Source organism: Dinoponera quadriceps, unplaced genomic scaffold (assembly GCF_001313825.1).
Source record: "Dinoponera quadriceps isolate SergipeBrazil2010 unplaced genomic scaffold, ASM131382v1 scaffold115, whole genome shotgun sequence".
Classification (NCBI taxonomy): domain Eukaryota; kingdom Metazoa; phylum Arthropoda; class Insecta; order Hymenoptera; family Formicidae; genus Dinoponera; species Dinoponera quadriceps.
This window is the reverse complement of record NW_014554511.1, coordinates 150,656-168,298: the sequence shown is the minus strand read 5'-3', so window position 1 is coordinate 168,298 and position 17,643 is coordinate 150,656. Positions and strand designations below refer to the sequence as shown.

The window sequence follows — 17,643 nt, the reverse complement described above, 5'->3', positions numbered from 1 at the left end:
AAGTTCTCGCTCGCGCAAGAAGAACGAGCAAGGAGAGAAAAATGAGAAAACGGATTTCGGCGCGATTTAGTCGCTCCGCGGGATAATTTGACAGTCCGTTGTCTCGTTTGTCATAAGTCACGGGAATCTCAGCGGCGTCTCTTCCCCCGCTCCTCTTTCTCGGCGGAGCATCCAGGGGCCCCCCTTAATTCATCGGATGACTGACGTAAATAGGAACTCCGATCGGGGCAGCGCTTCTTCACGGTACTCATTTTGTATTCAGGGTATTACACGCTGCCAGACGCGGCAAAGTGATTCTTTTGAACGGTAACGGGAAGAACGCGCCCGGAGTGCTCCTAATTCATACGCCGTTTCTTCTCATCCCTCTCGCTTGTTGTTGTTGCCGTTGTTAATGCTATCACGCGCCTCTCGAACGACGCATGTCGACGACGAACGTGATGTAATCTCGACGCGTCTTCGCGCGGGGAGAAACGAGCTATCGTCGACGATCCGGGGACTCTAATGGGACCCATCGGATAGAAAGACGCAAAGGGAAACGTCTGTTGCTTGCACACATCGTTTCTTTAGATCGGTCGCGGTAGCTTTCGGCTTTTAATTGCGCAAATTCGGACAATTTTCGCGCTGAGAGAATCGTGACGCGTCTTTGAATTATAATAACGCGCGCGTACTATCGGAGAGAGAATATGATTTTTTCATATAAAATTCTTCACAATTTTACTGTACTTTCTAATAATGCAGGAATGTCTTTATATTGCTAAGGAGCGGAGCACATTTTTCAATAGTATATTCTCTTCTTAGGTCTTAAGATGAAAACAATTTCTTATTCTACAGTAAAAATCGCGTAACATAATGTCTCTCCCCTCCCTCCCCCTTTCTTTGCATTATTTCATTACACTGATATTTAAGAAATGTAATGATTCGCAAACTGATATCACAATATGTTGCAACAGAAAATGATTTCACTGCTTTTCTTTTGCTGCGATAAATTAGTGCAGAATGTCAGTCTACTTGTTGGTAAGAAAAATTTTTTTAGTAATTCTGAGATTCTTTCCACGTGCCATTTTATTGATATAAAATTCCACACCTCTTTAGTCTCTCTGAATGAAATCGTTGAAATTGAGGAAGAATCGAGAATCAAAGTCAGAAATGGAATATGCCGCAAGACGGCATATGTAGAGACGCGTTTCGCTTCGTCCGTACATTCCGAGCGAGAAGCGTCTGCTTGGAAAATCGAGAATTCAGCCGCGTTTATTTGCACCTCGACGACGAGAAGTCGTCGATCGGCCAGTTAAACCGAAACAATTTGCAGCTGGTGCTGAACTCAATGCACAAGTACCAGCCAAGGATCCACCTGGTGAAGCGGCCGGACTCCGGCACGGCGAAGCCGATCGTGGACCTCGAGAAGGAACCGCACAAGACCTTTATATTCCCGGAGGCCATATTCACCGCTGTCACCGCCTATCAGAATCAGCTCGTAAGTTTCACTTTGTTTCTCGCTACCGTTACACTTCAGCCTTTCCTTTTGCACGCTCGTCCTCCGCTTTGTCTCTCTCTCTCTCTCTCTCTCTCACTCCCCTGCCTCCTTCGTATCGCGCTCTTTATCTCCGTCTTTCATCCTATCGCGGTGGGTCGGTCGCGTCTCGCCACACGGGACTGGTTCCTCCATTTCGTTCGGCTCTCTTTCATCCTCGATAATCGTTTCTGTCGAGAGCGAGTGAAGACACTGGCGTAACACCTCGCGTTAACTAGCGTTCGAAAGGGCCCGCCGATTTCTTCGATCCAAAATATTCGGAAAAAAGATAGGATTATACAACGTGACGCTCCGAAAGCAACGAGTGAAATTTTAAGTAGAAACGAGACCTCAAATAGATTCGTCACTGTGTTGGCTCGCGCAAGCATCAAAAGACGGCGGAGATGATCGTAAGTAGCGCTCGTTGTCTTCTGCAGTCTCGACGAGCCGTCTTCCGTGTCCAAGTTCAGATTCCGTGTTCAGCGCGCAAGAACGACGGGGCATTATCGTATTTCACGATAGTCATTTAGAGCCGACTGCGGCGTCATGTGTGGTCCAGCTCGGCGTCGTTCGCATTCCATGGGCGTCGCGGCGCGTCCCGTTTCGTTCCCCCCGCGACAGTGGTTGTTATTTCAAACGATCTGTAATCCTCGGAATAATCTAGCTTCTTCTCTGCGAAAAACAATCGTGAGAAGAACGGCAGTTGCCTTCTTTTTGCCTAAATTAATAAACGCTAATTCTACAAGAAAGACCGTCTCCGTTCCGTCGAAGACGAAAAATCAACGGATTCATCGTCGCTAACGGGTGGTCCCTTCTCCACGACGACGACGGGAGCAACGCGGCTTTTGATGATGATGATGAGGTGCGAAGAGACGCCCTGGCAATTACCTCGGGCCAGTTTCTCCTCCGTTGTGTCCTCTCTTTTGTGCCACTCGCTTTCTGCGTCCTTTCGTTTCGTCATTATCGTTCTTTGCGGTTTTCTCGTCGCCTCCGAGTCTCTTCCGCCCGTCACCATGTCTCTCTCCCTGACTTTCTTTCTCTCTTTCACCGACCTAGCGCGATCAGGACGAACGTTTGCGAACACGCCAGTGTACCCGCTATCCCTGCGGCTTTTCAACGAGCTCGAAAATAGACGGGGTAGAGTGTAAAACGGAGGAACAGCGGGAAGGGGACGATCATCGCGAACGTCGACGGTGGGCGCCGTGATCGAACAAGAGCAAGGCGAAGAAGAAGGAGAAGAGGAAGAAAATGATGATGAAGAAGGGGGACAGAGGTGCATCGTGGAATGCACGTTAGCGACGTAGAAATGCAGTGGAGCGCGCGACGGACGAATGGCGAAAGTAGATGGATAGGTAGATAGAATGTGAGACAAGTCCCTTGAGATTCGGTGAAAAAGGGGACTACGGTTGTTAACAAGATCGGTTTCGCCGATATATTTTCAAGAGACGGGGAGATTAGCCTGAGAGATAGAGAGATGCTTGCGAGTAGACGGGAATATAGTTCATCACGGAAATGTAATCAATGACGATACTGGCATAGCAGATATTTTTCACAAGGATCTCGGTACATGCGTTGAGTTCGTTTAGCGAGAACCACCTTCTTTTCTCGTGGTCGCGAACGCTTTTTGCCCTTCCCTTCTCGTAACGACCTACGCGTCTTTCTCGCTCGCACCACGTCATAATTCATAACTTAACTGCCGCTTCTCTTCCTTCCCTCCGGCTTACCGCGCACGAAAGTTCCTCCATCCGTTCTGCTGGCTCCTTATCGCCCCGATGTCGCCTCCTCGTTTTCCGATATCTATGCCAGCGAACTAAGCTGGAGTCAGTCGATGATTCTTCTTTGACGAACAAATATTCTACATAAATATAGTTGTCGTGCTAATTTCCAAAGTGGTTGACTCAAATTTTATCACTCGTTTGATTGAAAAATATCAAGTTTAATAACAACAATGATTGAATTTTCGCCACGGGGAAGCAAAGCAAATTTCCGTCGTTCGTTATTTGCGGCTGACCTTTGCGCGGTATACCTCCGCGAGATTCCTCTTCTTCGTTGCTTTGCATTTATTTATCGACGACGACGATGTCACGCCTTCGTAGTCGTCTATTATCCGCGCGCTTTGTGCTCCACTCGTCGTCGACGAGAATGCCCGCTACCCGCTTTTAGAAATTTATTTGTCAACAAGGTAGCGCTCTGCTTTGTAGTATTTCCGCTGCTCATGTTGTCCGGCACGAGTTTGCTGTTTCTCGCGCGCACATCTGTTTTCATCTATTCCGCTTTTAATTGGTATCTTGATTAGATCTCTTTAATTGTCCCTAAGTTTGCCGCGGGGAAGAAGTTTCTTCTAATCGCGAGAAACATGTATACTTTTCCCGCGTGATATTCCAAAATTAGCATTAGAACGATTCCAAACATTGGACCACCTAGGCGGCCTCCTAAACTAATTGATATAATCGCGACTCCTCTCAGAGTGCCCGGCTTAGTTCTTCACGACGGAAGAAACAGTTTCTAATTGCGCCACGAAGGTAAAAGCCCCGTTCAATTATGCGATTACGAATAATTATCTCTGCCGCGTTGCGGATGCGCTGCCGGCACAATGCGTGCTATACCCGGTGACGTAATTACGCGACGTTTAACGACGTGTTTGTTCGCATACCGCCCGAAAATTAATGCGCATTAGCGGCAAATGAGCGTACACCACCGCGTAAAACGGAAGTCTCCATCCAAGGTCACTTTGAGGCCTCACCTTAGTGCGTTTTGTTTTTTTCATTATCATCAGGTTGATTCGCGAGAATGATAGAAGAAGGATCGTCTCACGACACAAAACACGACCATAAATCGAGCCCGGCCGTTTGAGGAGGATAAGTTGTCCTCGACAGTTAGTGAGCGAGAAAGATAGACGAGTTGGCTAAATTCGCAAAGTCCCGACGCGCCAGAAATAATCGTCCGACAACGCGCCATCAACCGTCGCTAAAACTATGTAGGGCAATGTCCAAAAATATGTGCCCCTTAACAATCATGACATATGCGTCGGGCAATAGTTGAAACCCTTGCCATTATGAAAATGAGCCGAGCGATCGGAAAAAAGCAGAGTGTTGGAAGAAAAAGTAAGGTTGAAATAATTCTAGTTTAAATTTGACATGTATATATATAACTTTTTCGCGTAATCGTATATTATTCGTCTCAATCTATTCGGCCGCGTTCGAAAGTTTTAATGCGGCATCGTTAAAAACTAGCATGAAATGAGCCCCCTCTTACGACCTTGCCTGTGCGCTACGTTACTCTCTCGTCGCATTTTCGATCGGACAGATTGCCTCTCTGTGCCGCGATGGCTGCTCTTCGAGACTGCTGCGAATATCTAGCGATCAAACTTTGAACTTGCGAGCGAATATATTACTCGCACCTTGAAATACTCGGAGCAATTTCATGTTCTTCGGGACCTTGAACTGGCTATGTTGAAGAATGCATGACAAAAGGCGTGGAAGGGAATGGATGAGGGAATGAAAAAAGAGAGCGCACGACAGGGTTAATGAATTCGCATCGAAACGATACTAGCACAGCATGATCGCTGGCGTTGCGTGAGCCGAGATTAAAACGCGCTTCCGTTCGTCGACATCGAAGCGACGTTAATGATCACGTTGATATCACACTTTTCTCGGCGGGCCCTTCGACTGGATACGTGTCGGGAATTAACGCTCGAGTGATCGCGTGAATTTTCATGAGTCCGGGGTGTCTTACCGAAAACACCGCCGATCATGTCACAGATGGAATGTTTCTTTCGTATGTTAGAGATCTCCCATTCAGCGAACGATTTGATCTTTTTTCTAATACCGAAAACACCGCCGATCATGTCACAGATGGAATGTTTCTTTCGTATGTTAGAGATCTCCCACTCAGCGAATGATTTGATCTTTTTTCTAATAATAATCTACTCACAACAGTCTAATCACAAGGCTCCGTTGGTACTCAACAATGTCGGAAGCGACGAAATTTTGGCATATTTTGCGAGCTTACTTCGTAATTATCGTGACACGAATGATACGTGTAAAGAGCCGTCGTCGAATGAAAACATCGCTTTCGATGGTGGAGACGACGAAAGAAGCGACGGTATAACACGTCGCGACGTATTTATAAATCAGTCGGTGTATGATAATTTAATTTTATCGCTAGTCGTCACCATAACAGCGGTCACGCGGTGTTTCGCCGGCAAAGGATGAAAAAAAGCGGCCGGCGGGACGGGCGAGCGAGCGTGGCGGCGCAAAAGCACAAGAGCGGCACTAAATAGCGCGCCGAGGCGAGTGCGCCGCGGTACGACCCCCTTCCTCAATGAGCGTGTCTCTATTAAATCTATTATTAGAGCCCGGGCCTCTCGGGTGCGAAAGTATCCCTTTCAATTATCTACGACTTCATTTCGCGCGGTCTCTACCGGGTGTGCGACTCAACGGACCGCGAGAGGGGACGATAAGGCGCGTGAGTGAACCGGAGGATATTATCTGAGCAATCCGACGGAACGAAGTAAAGAACGATTTTTACGTGGAAATGCCTGACCATTCTATCATTTGTTGGCGTTATATCAGATTTTGTTGAAATATCCGAGATCACGATGAAGTAGCGCGGCGGCGAACGATTTCTGTCACGGCGAAATCGAAGCAGCCGTGAATTAGCAAGGTCGCGCAATTAAGCATATGCATGGAAACGGCGCGATCGGCGTTCCGTAATGAGAAAGAGCGTTCTCCGATAAACGGGGACATTAGCGTTGCGTGAAACAACGTCGACTTTATTCCGCGCTAAGCTGAAGTTTACGATGCTTATCTCGCCTCTCGCGCGGCCAATTAGTATTGCAAATTCGATTACGAGCGCGCGCAGAACAATACGTTATCGGGCGATTAGAAGAGTCTTTAATTATAGCGGGCGAACGAACGATTTTAATTTTAAATTCGCACGCTTCTCCGGAATTTTCATAATAGCTATATCGCGCAATAATTAACGCGCAATTAACAAGTTAGCTATCAAAAATCAACGAATTATATCCTCCGCAGAGAAAATCGGTCGATCGTTATTCAATTACGATAATCGAATCGCGGATGAAATGTCACCTTGATAAACTCGTAAAATAAATCACATCGATATCGGGAAATTAATGACGTGCGTGTGAGGCGAAATGTATATTTTTTTACATTTGCTCCATCGAACGCAACACTCCTCCTGACGCATCATTTCGTCGACACACACGCGCGTTAATCGAATGAACAGATGCATTTCAAAAGTTTACTCAATTATCGAGGAAGAGCGCGAGACTTTCTCGAATTCATTCGTGCAAGAAGAAAGCGAATTTCGGGACGACTTCTTCCTGGTTCTGAAAGCGATGCACGCCACTCCGCTCCGCCCACTGTGTTCGCAAATTCTCTCCCAATTTTCATCGGCCTGGCGCTCCGCAGCTGGACTGGTAATTGGCTACCTGTCCTTCGATCGGTCCTACCAATCTGTCCTCGGGCCGTCCGACGACGGGGCCCTGCGTGCGTTCAAATTACTTTCCGTTTCGTGAATGTCGCGGAAACGCGCGAATTTCGTCCTCGCGTGACACGCTCGCCTGTTCTTCAAAGGCCTTTGCGTTAGTTGGTCCGTAAAAAGATATCCCGAAGTTGATACTTTTCGCGTGGTCATCTCGCGGGACGAACATCTCTCGCGAAGATTTATTCGCGCGCTCGTACTCAGGCTACCGAGCCGAGCAGAACGGCGAGCATGCGGGGCGAATTTATCACGCGGTGTACCACTTGCTGCGCGGCCGGCATCGTAAATCGGTCTGGGAAGTGGTCCAAGCCGTGTCAGCGAAATCGTATAACTTCGACGGGGCCGACTGCGTTTGTCGGAAAGCTCGCCCAGTGGCGTCAACACCGGGATCGACCTTCTCGCGAGATGGCTGTTCTTTCTTAAGACAGAAGTCAGATAGAACGTTAAATAGCTCATTTCAGTATCAGTAATCGTATAATAAGGAATTAACAATTTTCACCAACAGCTGAGTCATCGTGAAACGAAACCATTTTTCAGATAAACCTCACTGTATCAGCGAAATCATTCAGATTGCCACGCCATTGTAAAGTGACGGACTCAAATTGGAGAAAGAAGGAAAGAGTGGTACACATGTCGGAGAAGCGCGGTGATAAAACGTCAATATCAAAGACCAGAAGTCAGCTAAACTAGAGTCCGTTATACGCGATTTCGCAGCTCTCAAAGAGCCGCTCATAAAGTGACGATGTCGACGACGACGACACGAATCGTCAGCCGCATACCGCCGATGACGAGAGGCGAATGCAGACGGAGGTGTTGTCGAGGGAACGACGATGCTGACGATGGTGGTGGCGGGCCAGATGTTTGGCTAATGATGTCAGCGGAATCGTAACTAAAACCGAGGCGGCTCCGGGCTTAGCATCGGCTTAGTCTCGGCTTTGAAGGAAAGAGTCTTATTACCCGAGCCTGCACGTGCTGCTCGTGAGCGCGAAACTGTAGGGTAATTGGACCACCCACTCGACGACCGAGAAAGAGAGAGTGCCACTCTTCGCTCCCCTGTTTGCCAGCCTCCTTCCTTCCATTTTTCCCATCCCGCAGCGACAAACGTTTCAACTCGATTTATTATAATGAATTGAAACAAATACACACTTGATGAGAATCAATGATAGACGAGAGTTGTTAATGTGGTCGGCAGAGAAACGTTCGTTGTTTTTCGAGAGTTCATGTAGCTCCTCAAGGTGAAATTTTGTACGAAATCATTAATATGAAAACCTCTCAATTGATGGCATCAAATCGCTTGCGATTCGTCGCCGAATTTTGGAACAAGTGATGATTAATTGGGACCACCTACGGGAAGGCCGGCTCTCTTTTCCAAATAAATATCCGCGTGTTGCGCCTCGTTTCGGGCATAACGGTGGCCCTGAAAGAGTCGTAGCAGCGGGAACTCGTGTTCGAGCGACACGTCTCGACCCGGAAGACAAGCTTGATTTATCCCTATTGAGGGCGGAAATTGGCTGGGATATCACTGCGCTTGTTTGACATTTTTATGCCTTCGTTCGTCCTTTCGCTTAGTCTCTCTGTAGGAAGGCGCCATCTGACCAAGCAATATCTCATTTGGAGAAGATGATTCTTGTCGTTCTTCATTTTATCTCTCCGATATACCCCGTCTCTTAGAAATCTTTTCTTCTCTTTCTTCCTCCCTAAAATTAGTTTGATAGAGCTTTCCGGACGATATTTGTCAACAACCGGCTGAACAAATTGAAAATAAATCAACGAGGCGAACAATAATAGACCGAAAATTGGCAAATATGTTTTTTTCACCATTTGTCCTACTCATGGGGAACCCTTGTTAGCCCGCTTTTCACGGTCGTGAGCGCCTTGTGACACGCGAATGCTGACTCGTTTCGCGGTTAAATGCGCGGAAAATTTCATTGGACCAACACGTCTTCTCGTGTTTGGAAACTACGGACAGGTACATCCCTCGGGATCCGGCCGACGAAATTTCTCGCCTCGAAGCTTTTGTGAATGAGAGTGCGTGGCGGCGGGAGCAAGAAAGGGAGAAGTAGCGGCAGAAAGGCAAGGTGAGGCAACGCAAGGCAGAGCAAGGGCGTCGCGTGTTGGATTGACAACAGAGAACCTCGAGAGTGAGGCCACCTGTGCATCCGTTCCGTCGTGGGTGGCCTCCTAGGTAAGGCGAAACACCCAATTTAGGGTGTGGGGCTTACTTACCGAGGCCGACTTAGGGTGGATTTTCGCAGGGGTGCCGAGAAAGATAGAGAAAAATATACATATAGAGTAAGACAATATCATCGAGTATCTTTGAAAAATAACAATATTTTATCAACCACCAGATAAGAAGAATGAAGAAAATAAGTGTTGGAAATAGTATATACACAAGTGTTGGTATCCATTTTTTCAGATAAATTTTCCTCTACTCAAACATTTTGAGAGAAAAAATATATGTAGAGGGAGAGAGAGGTAGAAAAAGAACATCCCTGCCACTTGAGAGACTATTACAGACGTGACGATATGTAGTCCAACACGTAGACAAACTTTCTCGGATTTCCTCTCGTCGACCATCGCGGCGGTCGACGATTCCTCGAGTGACGCGACCGCGAACAAAGCGTCCTTTGCTCTCACAATAAGGACCTCAACATGGCGAAGGATGTTTCGATGAGCCTCCTCTCCAAAGAAATAGGAGACTATGCGTACAGGAGAGGAAAGGAAAAAAAATGGAAAGAAAGGAAAGCATTTATCAAATACTTTTGACACTCGAGGAAACGCTAAATTGACGATAATCGTAGAATAATCGTTGACACGTCGTAACGAGGATAATATTACTTTACTGTAAAATTTTTGTAAATTACAGTGAATTATTGTAAAATATAAAAGCGCAATATTCATTAGGGTAATAGCGATCGGAAGATCGCTGGTTAAAATGTGCTCGCAACCTAGCCGTAGAGTAATGGGTACACAACATTTTGGCCCCCGAACTGGCAAGAAAAGAAGGATATTTTTTTTTAGTTTTCGAATCGAATTTTGACCTCCGGCCCATTTTACCCGTCATCCTTTATCGCCTTGCAATTTCTCTCACGTCACTTGCGCGATATGAACGAATCGTGGCAAAACGAGAGAAAACAGTGAAATTCGTTCAATTTCCACCGCGCGACAGAACACACCTTATCGAAAAGTAATCTATCGCGCGGCGTTCGTATATATCGTCGCGATATCGCTTATCTCGCTCTCGGTCAAAAGCGACTCGGCACAACGTGGCGTATGAATCAGCCGCTCCCATCTTTTTTTTTTTACAACCGGCCAGAAAAATCTCGGAGCGAGCCACTGCATCCCCCGCGCGATTTCACCCGGCGCAAAGGACTCCCGTGCATCAGTGGCGCGTCCCTATCTCTCTTCTCCAATCCCCCTGATTCCCCTCGCTCGCTGGTAGCTTCGCTGCCTTCTTCTAATTTTACGAGCCGTTGACTCCCGATCGATGGAACGAACTGTTTCGAAACAGCCGGCCGTTTTCCGCCACGCGCCGGCCCGGTGACGTAATTTTCCCTCGGAGTGTACGCCCCGAGTAATAAGATCGGGGAATTTGCGATGTTAATGCGAGTCCGAGAGGGCGATTGCCTCTCCGATCTTCTTCCGCTCGTCGGACTAACCGACCGGTGATTTCCCCGCCTGTTACAGATCACGAAGCTCAAGATCGACAGTAATCCGTTTGCGAAGGGCTTTCGGGACTCCTCTCGCCTCACCGACTTCGAAAGGTAAGTTTCATGATAACTCACATTACCCGCTGGAGAAGTTAACTCGGAAGCTGGGATCTCTTCCATAACGTGCCTTGCCAAAACGTTGGAATGTTTATAAATCGTTTGCAAAGCGAAAAACGTATATCGAGCAGCAGAGCGGGCGACGACGTCGCCTCGAAGAGCACGAGCGACAGACAAGGTACATAATGGAGCAGCTTCCCTTTCAGGGAGACGATGGAGTCGATGTTGGCGGAGCAGCAGTCGCTGAGGTTTCCGCCTCGTCTGCCCTTTGAGATGGAACAGCTCCAGGCTGGCGCGGTCAGCAATCTCAGCCTGGAGGAGAAGGCCCTATGGGCGGCGCGCTCTCAAATGTTGCTGAGGGCGGCGGCGGCGGTCGCGGTGAGCCCCTACGCCCAATTGGTCAGCCCGGCCTTGGTCTACCCAGGCGCCCAGGCGACAGCCAGCACCAGCCACCAGCAGCAGCAGCAGCAGCAACAGCAGCAGCAGCAACAGCTCGGCCACCTCTGGTGGGCCTCGTCCATCGGGCCGACTCTCTTCGCGGCGGCGCACCATCAGCAGCAGCTGGCCGCCTCCAGCTCCCAGCAGAATCCGACGGGGCCGGCGGCGCCTCGGCCGCTTTACCCGTCTCCTCTCGCCCTGGCGCATCACCGATTCTCGCCCTACCACACGGCGACCGCCTCCAAGTCCTCGACGCCGGCCGCGCCGTCGCCGTCGCCGTCCAGAAGAGCCACCCCCTCGCCTACGGACAGTCTCAGCAGGGAGGCCCAGGACCTCTCACCCTCGTAGTCCCGTTCTTTTCATAGAGAAGGATGGACTCCAGCTGGGCCTCGATCCTTCGCGGTGGTGAGGCCTTTTCGCGGAACGCGATATTCTCTCGCGAGGACGTCTCGTCTCGCTTTTCACTTCCTTCTCTCTTAATTGCAATGTCTGTCCGTGCGAGAAAATATAACATTGGTTGGTTTGCGACGAGGAGATCGATTCTCGTCGCGCGAAAGAATTCTCTCCGAAGGGAGAGGGAGGCGTCGGGAGGAGGATATCGGACCGAAACCCGCGGCATGAATAGCGACGATAATTGTGGTGTCAAAGGTTCTCGCGGTTGGCGTCTGTCCTTCTCACGCCTAGGACGAAAAGAAACGTAAGGCTCTCTCTCTCTCTCTCTTTCCGCGCGAGAACGCTGTGGTCGCGACTGAACTCTCGACCTTTCGCGAACATGGTGGCAAGTACAGAAGACTCGACGTGACTCGACGATTCCGTTGTCTCCCGGCTGAGAGAGAGAGGATCTCTGTAGCATATTATGTATCTACGCATCGATCGACGATCGGAAGTGATAGGGCCGCGCCGCCATTTTGGTAGTCAGGATGCATCTACGAATGCAACGCTGCACGAGAAAATTCGCGGGAAAGAGAGGTATTATTAACCGTCTGTTTTTTATGCGAGTGAAAGATATATTTCACACACGCGCAAATTCATTCCTCGCGGCGATTGTGAAGATATTCAATCGGATGATTTGTCTTCTAGTCAAATGTTTTGTTAATTGAGCAAATTGCTCGCATTGTGTTATCTATCTTTTCTTCGTACGTACCTGAAATTTTGGCAAAAAAGAATACCTCGATTTGTTCGAATGTATTTTCAGCCTGATCATATCCGTCAAAGAGGTTTTGCAGCACGTCTCTTTATGCGTCTTCAACAATGATCGAAAGGACCGATTCGCATTTTCTAAAACGATACGCACCAAGACGTTGTAAATATATAAGCATTCTGCTTCTCGAGGCGGTATGATTATACACGTATATGCATCCTTAAGGGCAACTAAGTTGTACGACGACTACCTGTATATAGATATACATATAATCAGCCGCGACGCGTGTAAAAGGTAACTACACCATTATCTCTTGTAACATAAGTTGTATATTTCGTATCACGAGCCTACTGTTATCGTTATTTATGTTTCGATTCCGTGCTTGTCGAGGCGGCGAAGTGAACGACGTTCCCAATTAAAAAAAAAACCCCCCTACAAATACTTCATCTTTCCCCGAGACTAAAGGATCAGCGAGTATTTTAGAAAGTAAGAAATCCCGAGATGAAAGATCCTCGAAAGAAAGGCGATTGATAAAAACGTCCATTTTCAGAAAGAGTACGTTCTTCGCGCGTTCCTCGCAAGCGCCTAAATGATTATTATCGCTGCTGCGGCGACTAGCTTTAGTGTAGAGCGTTATATTGTTAATGCTTGTGTTGTGAAGACGTATACACCTATTGCTGTGCAAGCTGCTCCCTTGTAAATAAACCCTAATAAACTCTTGTACCGAACGCACCATACCGAATATTTCCTCTCGTCGAATTTCGGTTCAAATCATCATTTGACATCATAATCAAATTCATGATTTTAAATCATATGAAATTACACAAAGTTCAAGAAACTAATAAGTACACACATTATTCATGATAAGTGCATTATTTAGGATCGGATATTCTTCGTTATATTCAATTTACATCTTAGAAAACTCGAAGAGTCTCCGCAAGAAGAGTCTTCTGTTACAAACAACGCCGAATATGATATATATATTTCTGCTATGGGACGCGGTTTGCATCAATCAGGTGATCCCACTAAAAATTAGTGAATCCTTATTGGTTATCAATGAAATACCGCTTCACTGATTTGATTTAAAAGGGCGATTGAAAGATTTTCGCCGCGAGTTTATTTCACGGATCGTGCGTTTGCTCTCTCTTTCTCATCGGGGTAAGTGTTAGTCGTAGTAATAATAGTAATGATAATAATAAGAAACCATTATTCCGGGCAGAGCGATTTTCTCTGTCTGGCGTGTACACGCTTAAGCAAATGTTACGGTTAACCAGGATGCCTCGTTTAAAGGCGTCATCACGCGAGCCGACCGCGCGATTAGGGGATGAAGGAATCACCATCTGCTTGGGGCGGGCTGACCAACGCGTTGTCACGAGATCGCGAACGCATGTCGCCGATGGGAATTTTTATTAGTGCACGCATCTCGCGACGCGACCACGGTAAATTGGACAATTTTGCAGGCAATTTCGAGAAAGTTCTATCCGATATTTCTAACGAAGATATTTTTGTTCGATTTTTCTTGATATTTCTCGATTTTACAACAGAATAATTCATGTAAGTAATCGAATAATTTTGTAGTAACGTTTACTATTCGTCTTTTGTAGATTTGGAGACTTTGAAGTTTCATGGTCGTCATTAAGTCGGCGGCCGATTGAAACATGTGTGTGCTCTCGAGTTAGCGTAAAATTAATCGTTCGCTCGAACATTTGCTTTATTAATTTGTCGGGCAATGATCGCGTCGTAAAGCGGGCAGGATGAATACATTTCTGTCGTTATGGCCGCATTAGGCATGAATAGACGTACAGCCGGGGTCAGATTCATCTTTCGCTCGTAAATCACGCGCGCGTTCGGCATAAAAGATGCCGAAATGGTGACGGTATTAGCGGCGCCGAAGGTGAGAGCGTTGTGGAAAAAGGGGCAACGACGGTATAAACGTCGAGGATATCCGCCGTCTCGTCGCTTGATTAGGATCCCATCGCGGGACACGCGATCGCGAGTATGACTTCGTAAAAAGAGTCTTTCCCGCGATCATTAAGGCGAAATGTTTGTCAGCGAATGAGAATGTAATTTGCGATAAAAACTTTATTTCACTTGATTTTCAGTATAATTTGATTTGGAAATGCGTGCGAATAGATGCTATATTAAAATCAATGCTAAATGTAGAAATGATTACAATGTATGAGGATCAGATCTAACTTTTCACATATATTGCCATTTATTGTATATTGTCGATTTTACAAATATTCTCATCGAAAGGTTTCTCTTCGAACCTCTTTCATCTGGACAGTGGTATTTCACTAAAATATGCTTATACATTTTGTTATTACAATAGTTTTTTAAATTTCTATCTTGTATAGAAACACATCATATTAGCACGATCAATGAAGTACTAGACAAAAGAGCTAAATTTTCCGCTAAAAATTCGTGAATATTCACTGATTATCGGTTACAGAATTGATTGATTCAACTTAAGAGAGTAGCCCAACCACGACTATCACTAAATCGATGATTTTTCTCATGGGGAAATTACTCTGACTTTCAGATATCGCAGTTTTATGCCGGCATAGTGCCTTAACTTTTGGAGTGCGACTTATTAAGTCGCACTCCGCTTCTTTCTGCAGCGGACGTCGAGCCCGGCACATTATCCTAGGTAGGAGACGGCTCCATCGGGCGTGAACAATCCTGCAGGACATCGCAAGAACGGCGGTCGCAAGCGAGCGGCAGCGCTTTAATACGAAATGAAGGCATTATAAAGCCATTAGTCGGTGGGCGAGCCCGGGAATCCTGGCTTGCGTGCGAATGTAAGCACCTCCGCTCTTTATTTGAATACATAAAACATTAACGGCTTCCCAGACGGAAAAAATGTTAAAATATACTACAAATATAAACTTCTTATAAATAATATACATCTATTTTTCTATATTTCTGAAGCATTTAAATTAATTAATACTCCTTTGCCTGTTTTTCAGGAAAATTTGATTTTTCTATATTTTTTAATATTTCGTATCGCTAAAACTAACGCATCCTTTAGCTGCGACGTGCAGCATACAACGCGCGAGTAGTCGTTTTTCTTTCCGTTCCGACTTTTCATATTTGTTGCATTCTTCAGTTGCCTCGCTACATCCATGTTCGCGTATCTTATTATGCTAATTTGTACTTTACAATTTAATTCCTGATATGCGGAGGGTGCCCCGAGGAGAATTTATATCCTAGGATATGTAATAAACTTTATTCTCCGGTTTTTTTCATCTCCTTGCCCTCTGTGCGCGTCTTTTTCTTCTCCTCCTACCCTCTCTCCCCACTACAAAAGGGGGTGCCGCGTCAGCCTTAATAACAACTTGCTTAACCAACTCACGGCACCGCTCATTCAGCGTGTCTGTTAAATCGTTAATTACCCCCGCGAGAAGGTGAGGCCTGTTGGGTTGGGGGGAGTACGGAGATCATACTAAAAGGAGCTGGGAGAACAAACCGCGTGGAGAGCCAGTTTGTAAACGAAGAAAAGCGAGGAGGGGAGAGTACTGCTACTACCGAGACGGCGACGATCGCTCTTCGTTGTGTCCTTTTTTCGTTCCCCTCTTACTTTCCCCTTTGTACCTTCTGGAAGCTGGCATCACGGCGAAACGCCCACTTCCTGGCCGATTCACGGCCACTTTATTCCGAGTTTGATAGCTGAAGGGGCACGAAAAGGTAGTTCGGAGAAGGGAGAGCGAAAAGGAGAAAGAGAACAAGAGTGAGAGAGAGGAGTCGGTTTGCCTAATTTGCTCGGTAATGTCCCGCCGAGAATTAACGAGCTGGGAAGAGGTAAGGCACGGGAAATGACGAGAGGACGGGGGTCAACGCACTGACATTAATTATGTCGGTTGCCACAGGTGCCAACAAGTCGATTATCAGATCTCGATCGGATCACGATTGCCCGTTCCGATTACGTCGACGTCTCAAGCGCGAACCAACCCCTTACTAAGCAGATAGGTAGGCCTCGCCCTCTGGAAGTAAGCGCAAAATATGTTCCAATCTACTTGATTTCATTCATACCAATCAGGGTAGGGATCGCATTGTAATTTGTGAAAAAAGTTTTATAGTGTCAGTGATAATAACGTTACATATATATTGTTACTACTATTAGTTTTTGGCTTAAAACCAGACGAAGCCCGGCTATAATTTTAGTGAAATTTCGACAGTTCTGTAAAAAAATACCGCGAGGTTGCTTTTCAACTGTATCTTCTTCTATCCCGCATATATAAAATATAATATTATATATAATTATACGACTGGTAAAAAGAAAAGGAAATTTCGCGGAGGGAAAGGTGAGGCGCCTCCGGGTGTGGTGGAGCGAAAGGGATCGCGGTGAAATAAAATGGCGGTCCGGCGATGCCACCGGTATTGATTGAGTCCCGGCGGCACCGTGTGCTTGCTTTCGCGAACATCGGGGGTGGCGCTCAGCGATTGCAGCAGTCGCCTGGTGTTATCAACTGGCTACAGCGGAGCGTGCGCTTAAGTACGTATTAATTGATCGAATTAATTTGCTGACGCGCGCAAGAGGCACCACCTGGACGTTCCGCGAGTTTTACATGAAAGCAACGCCGCGTGATACTTCTGTTGAGAGATAAAAGGAAGGAAAGCTTTTGAGCGCGATTGATTGTTTAAAGAGGTTCAATAAACTTTTTGCCACTGTGCTTTCCAAAGAAAACAATTCTGACACTTGTGTATTAAATAGCCAAGATCATCTCCTCTTCTCTGTGACTTGACGCGTCGTCTGCTTCTCGTTAGATCGGGCTTACGCGACACACGAGCTAGGTAAGTTAAGAAGCGAGCCGAGAGGAGGTCAGGTAGGAGGGTGCTTTGGGAGAAAGAGAGCCTCCTCTCAAAGGGCGAAATCCGAGCCGATCCGGGTTCCTCTCTACCCCTTTTCCATCTCCGGGCGGATAGAGGCACCTCATTCATTCGTACGTTCGTTCTCAAGCGCTCGCGTGCACGACCTACCGCGCGTCGCTAATCTCGATTTACAGCTGGCAGGAAAATCGACTGTACTCGATATCCAATCGAGCGTCGAAATTAGGTTTCGATACTGGGTGTCGCGAACCGCCGTTCTTCTTTCTTTCTATTTCTTTCCTTCACGATGGCATCTCCGATTCTTCCTCGTTATTCCGCCGAGAATGTTATTTTTTTCGGTGCTCCAGTGATGGGATGTGTTTTGCAATGCCGTTAACACATTACAGGCTACTGTTATTTTTCAATTTATTAGATACATTTTTGAAACAATTAATTGAACGTCTTTACAT

General features: G+C 46.8%; 1 protein-coding gene across 2 annotated transcripts in view; it reads left to right on the top strand.

The window, feature by feature from the left end:
- LOC106751710 (T-box transcription factor TBX20-like) overlaps positions 1-13,087 on the top strand; it is a 36,312-nt gene extending 23,225 nt beyond the window's left edge. The window contains exons 4-6 of one of the 2 annotated variants that reach the window (XM_014632741.1): positions 1,310-1,474; positions 10,706-10,782; positions 10,992-13,087. In XM_014632741.1, coding sequence (XP_014488227.1) covers positions 1,310-1,474; positions 10,706-10,782; positions 10,992-11,571 — 822 coding nt within the window. In that variant the 3' untranslated portion in view covers positions 11,572-13,087. Of the gene's footprint in view, positions 1-1,309; positions 1,475-10,705; positions 10,783-10,979 lie in introns of both variants that reach the window. The other variant, XM_014632740.1, reaches the window with a different exon arrangement.
- The last annotated feature ends 4,556 nt before the right edge of the window (positions 13,088-17,643 follow it).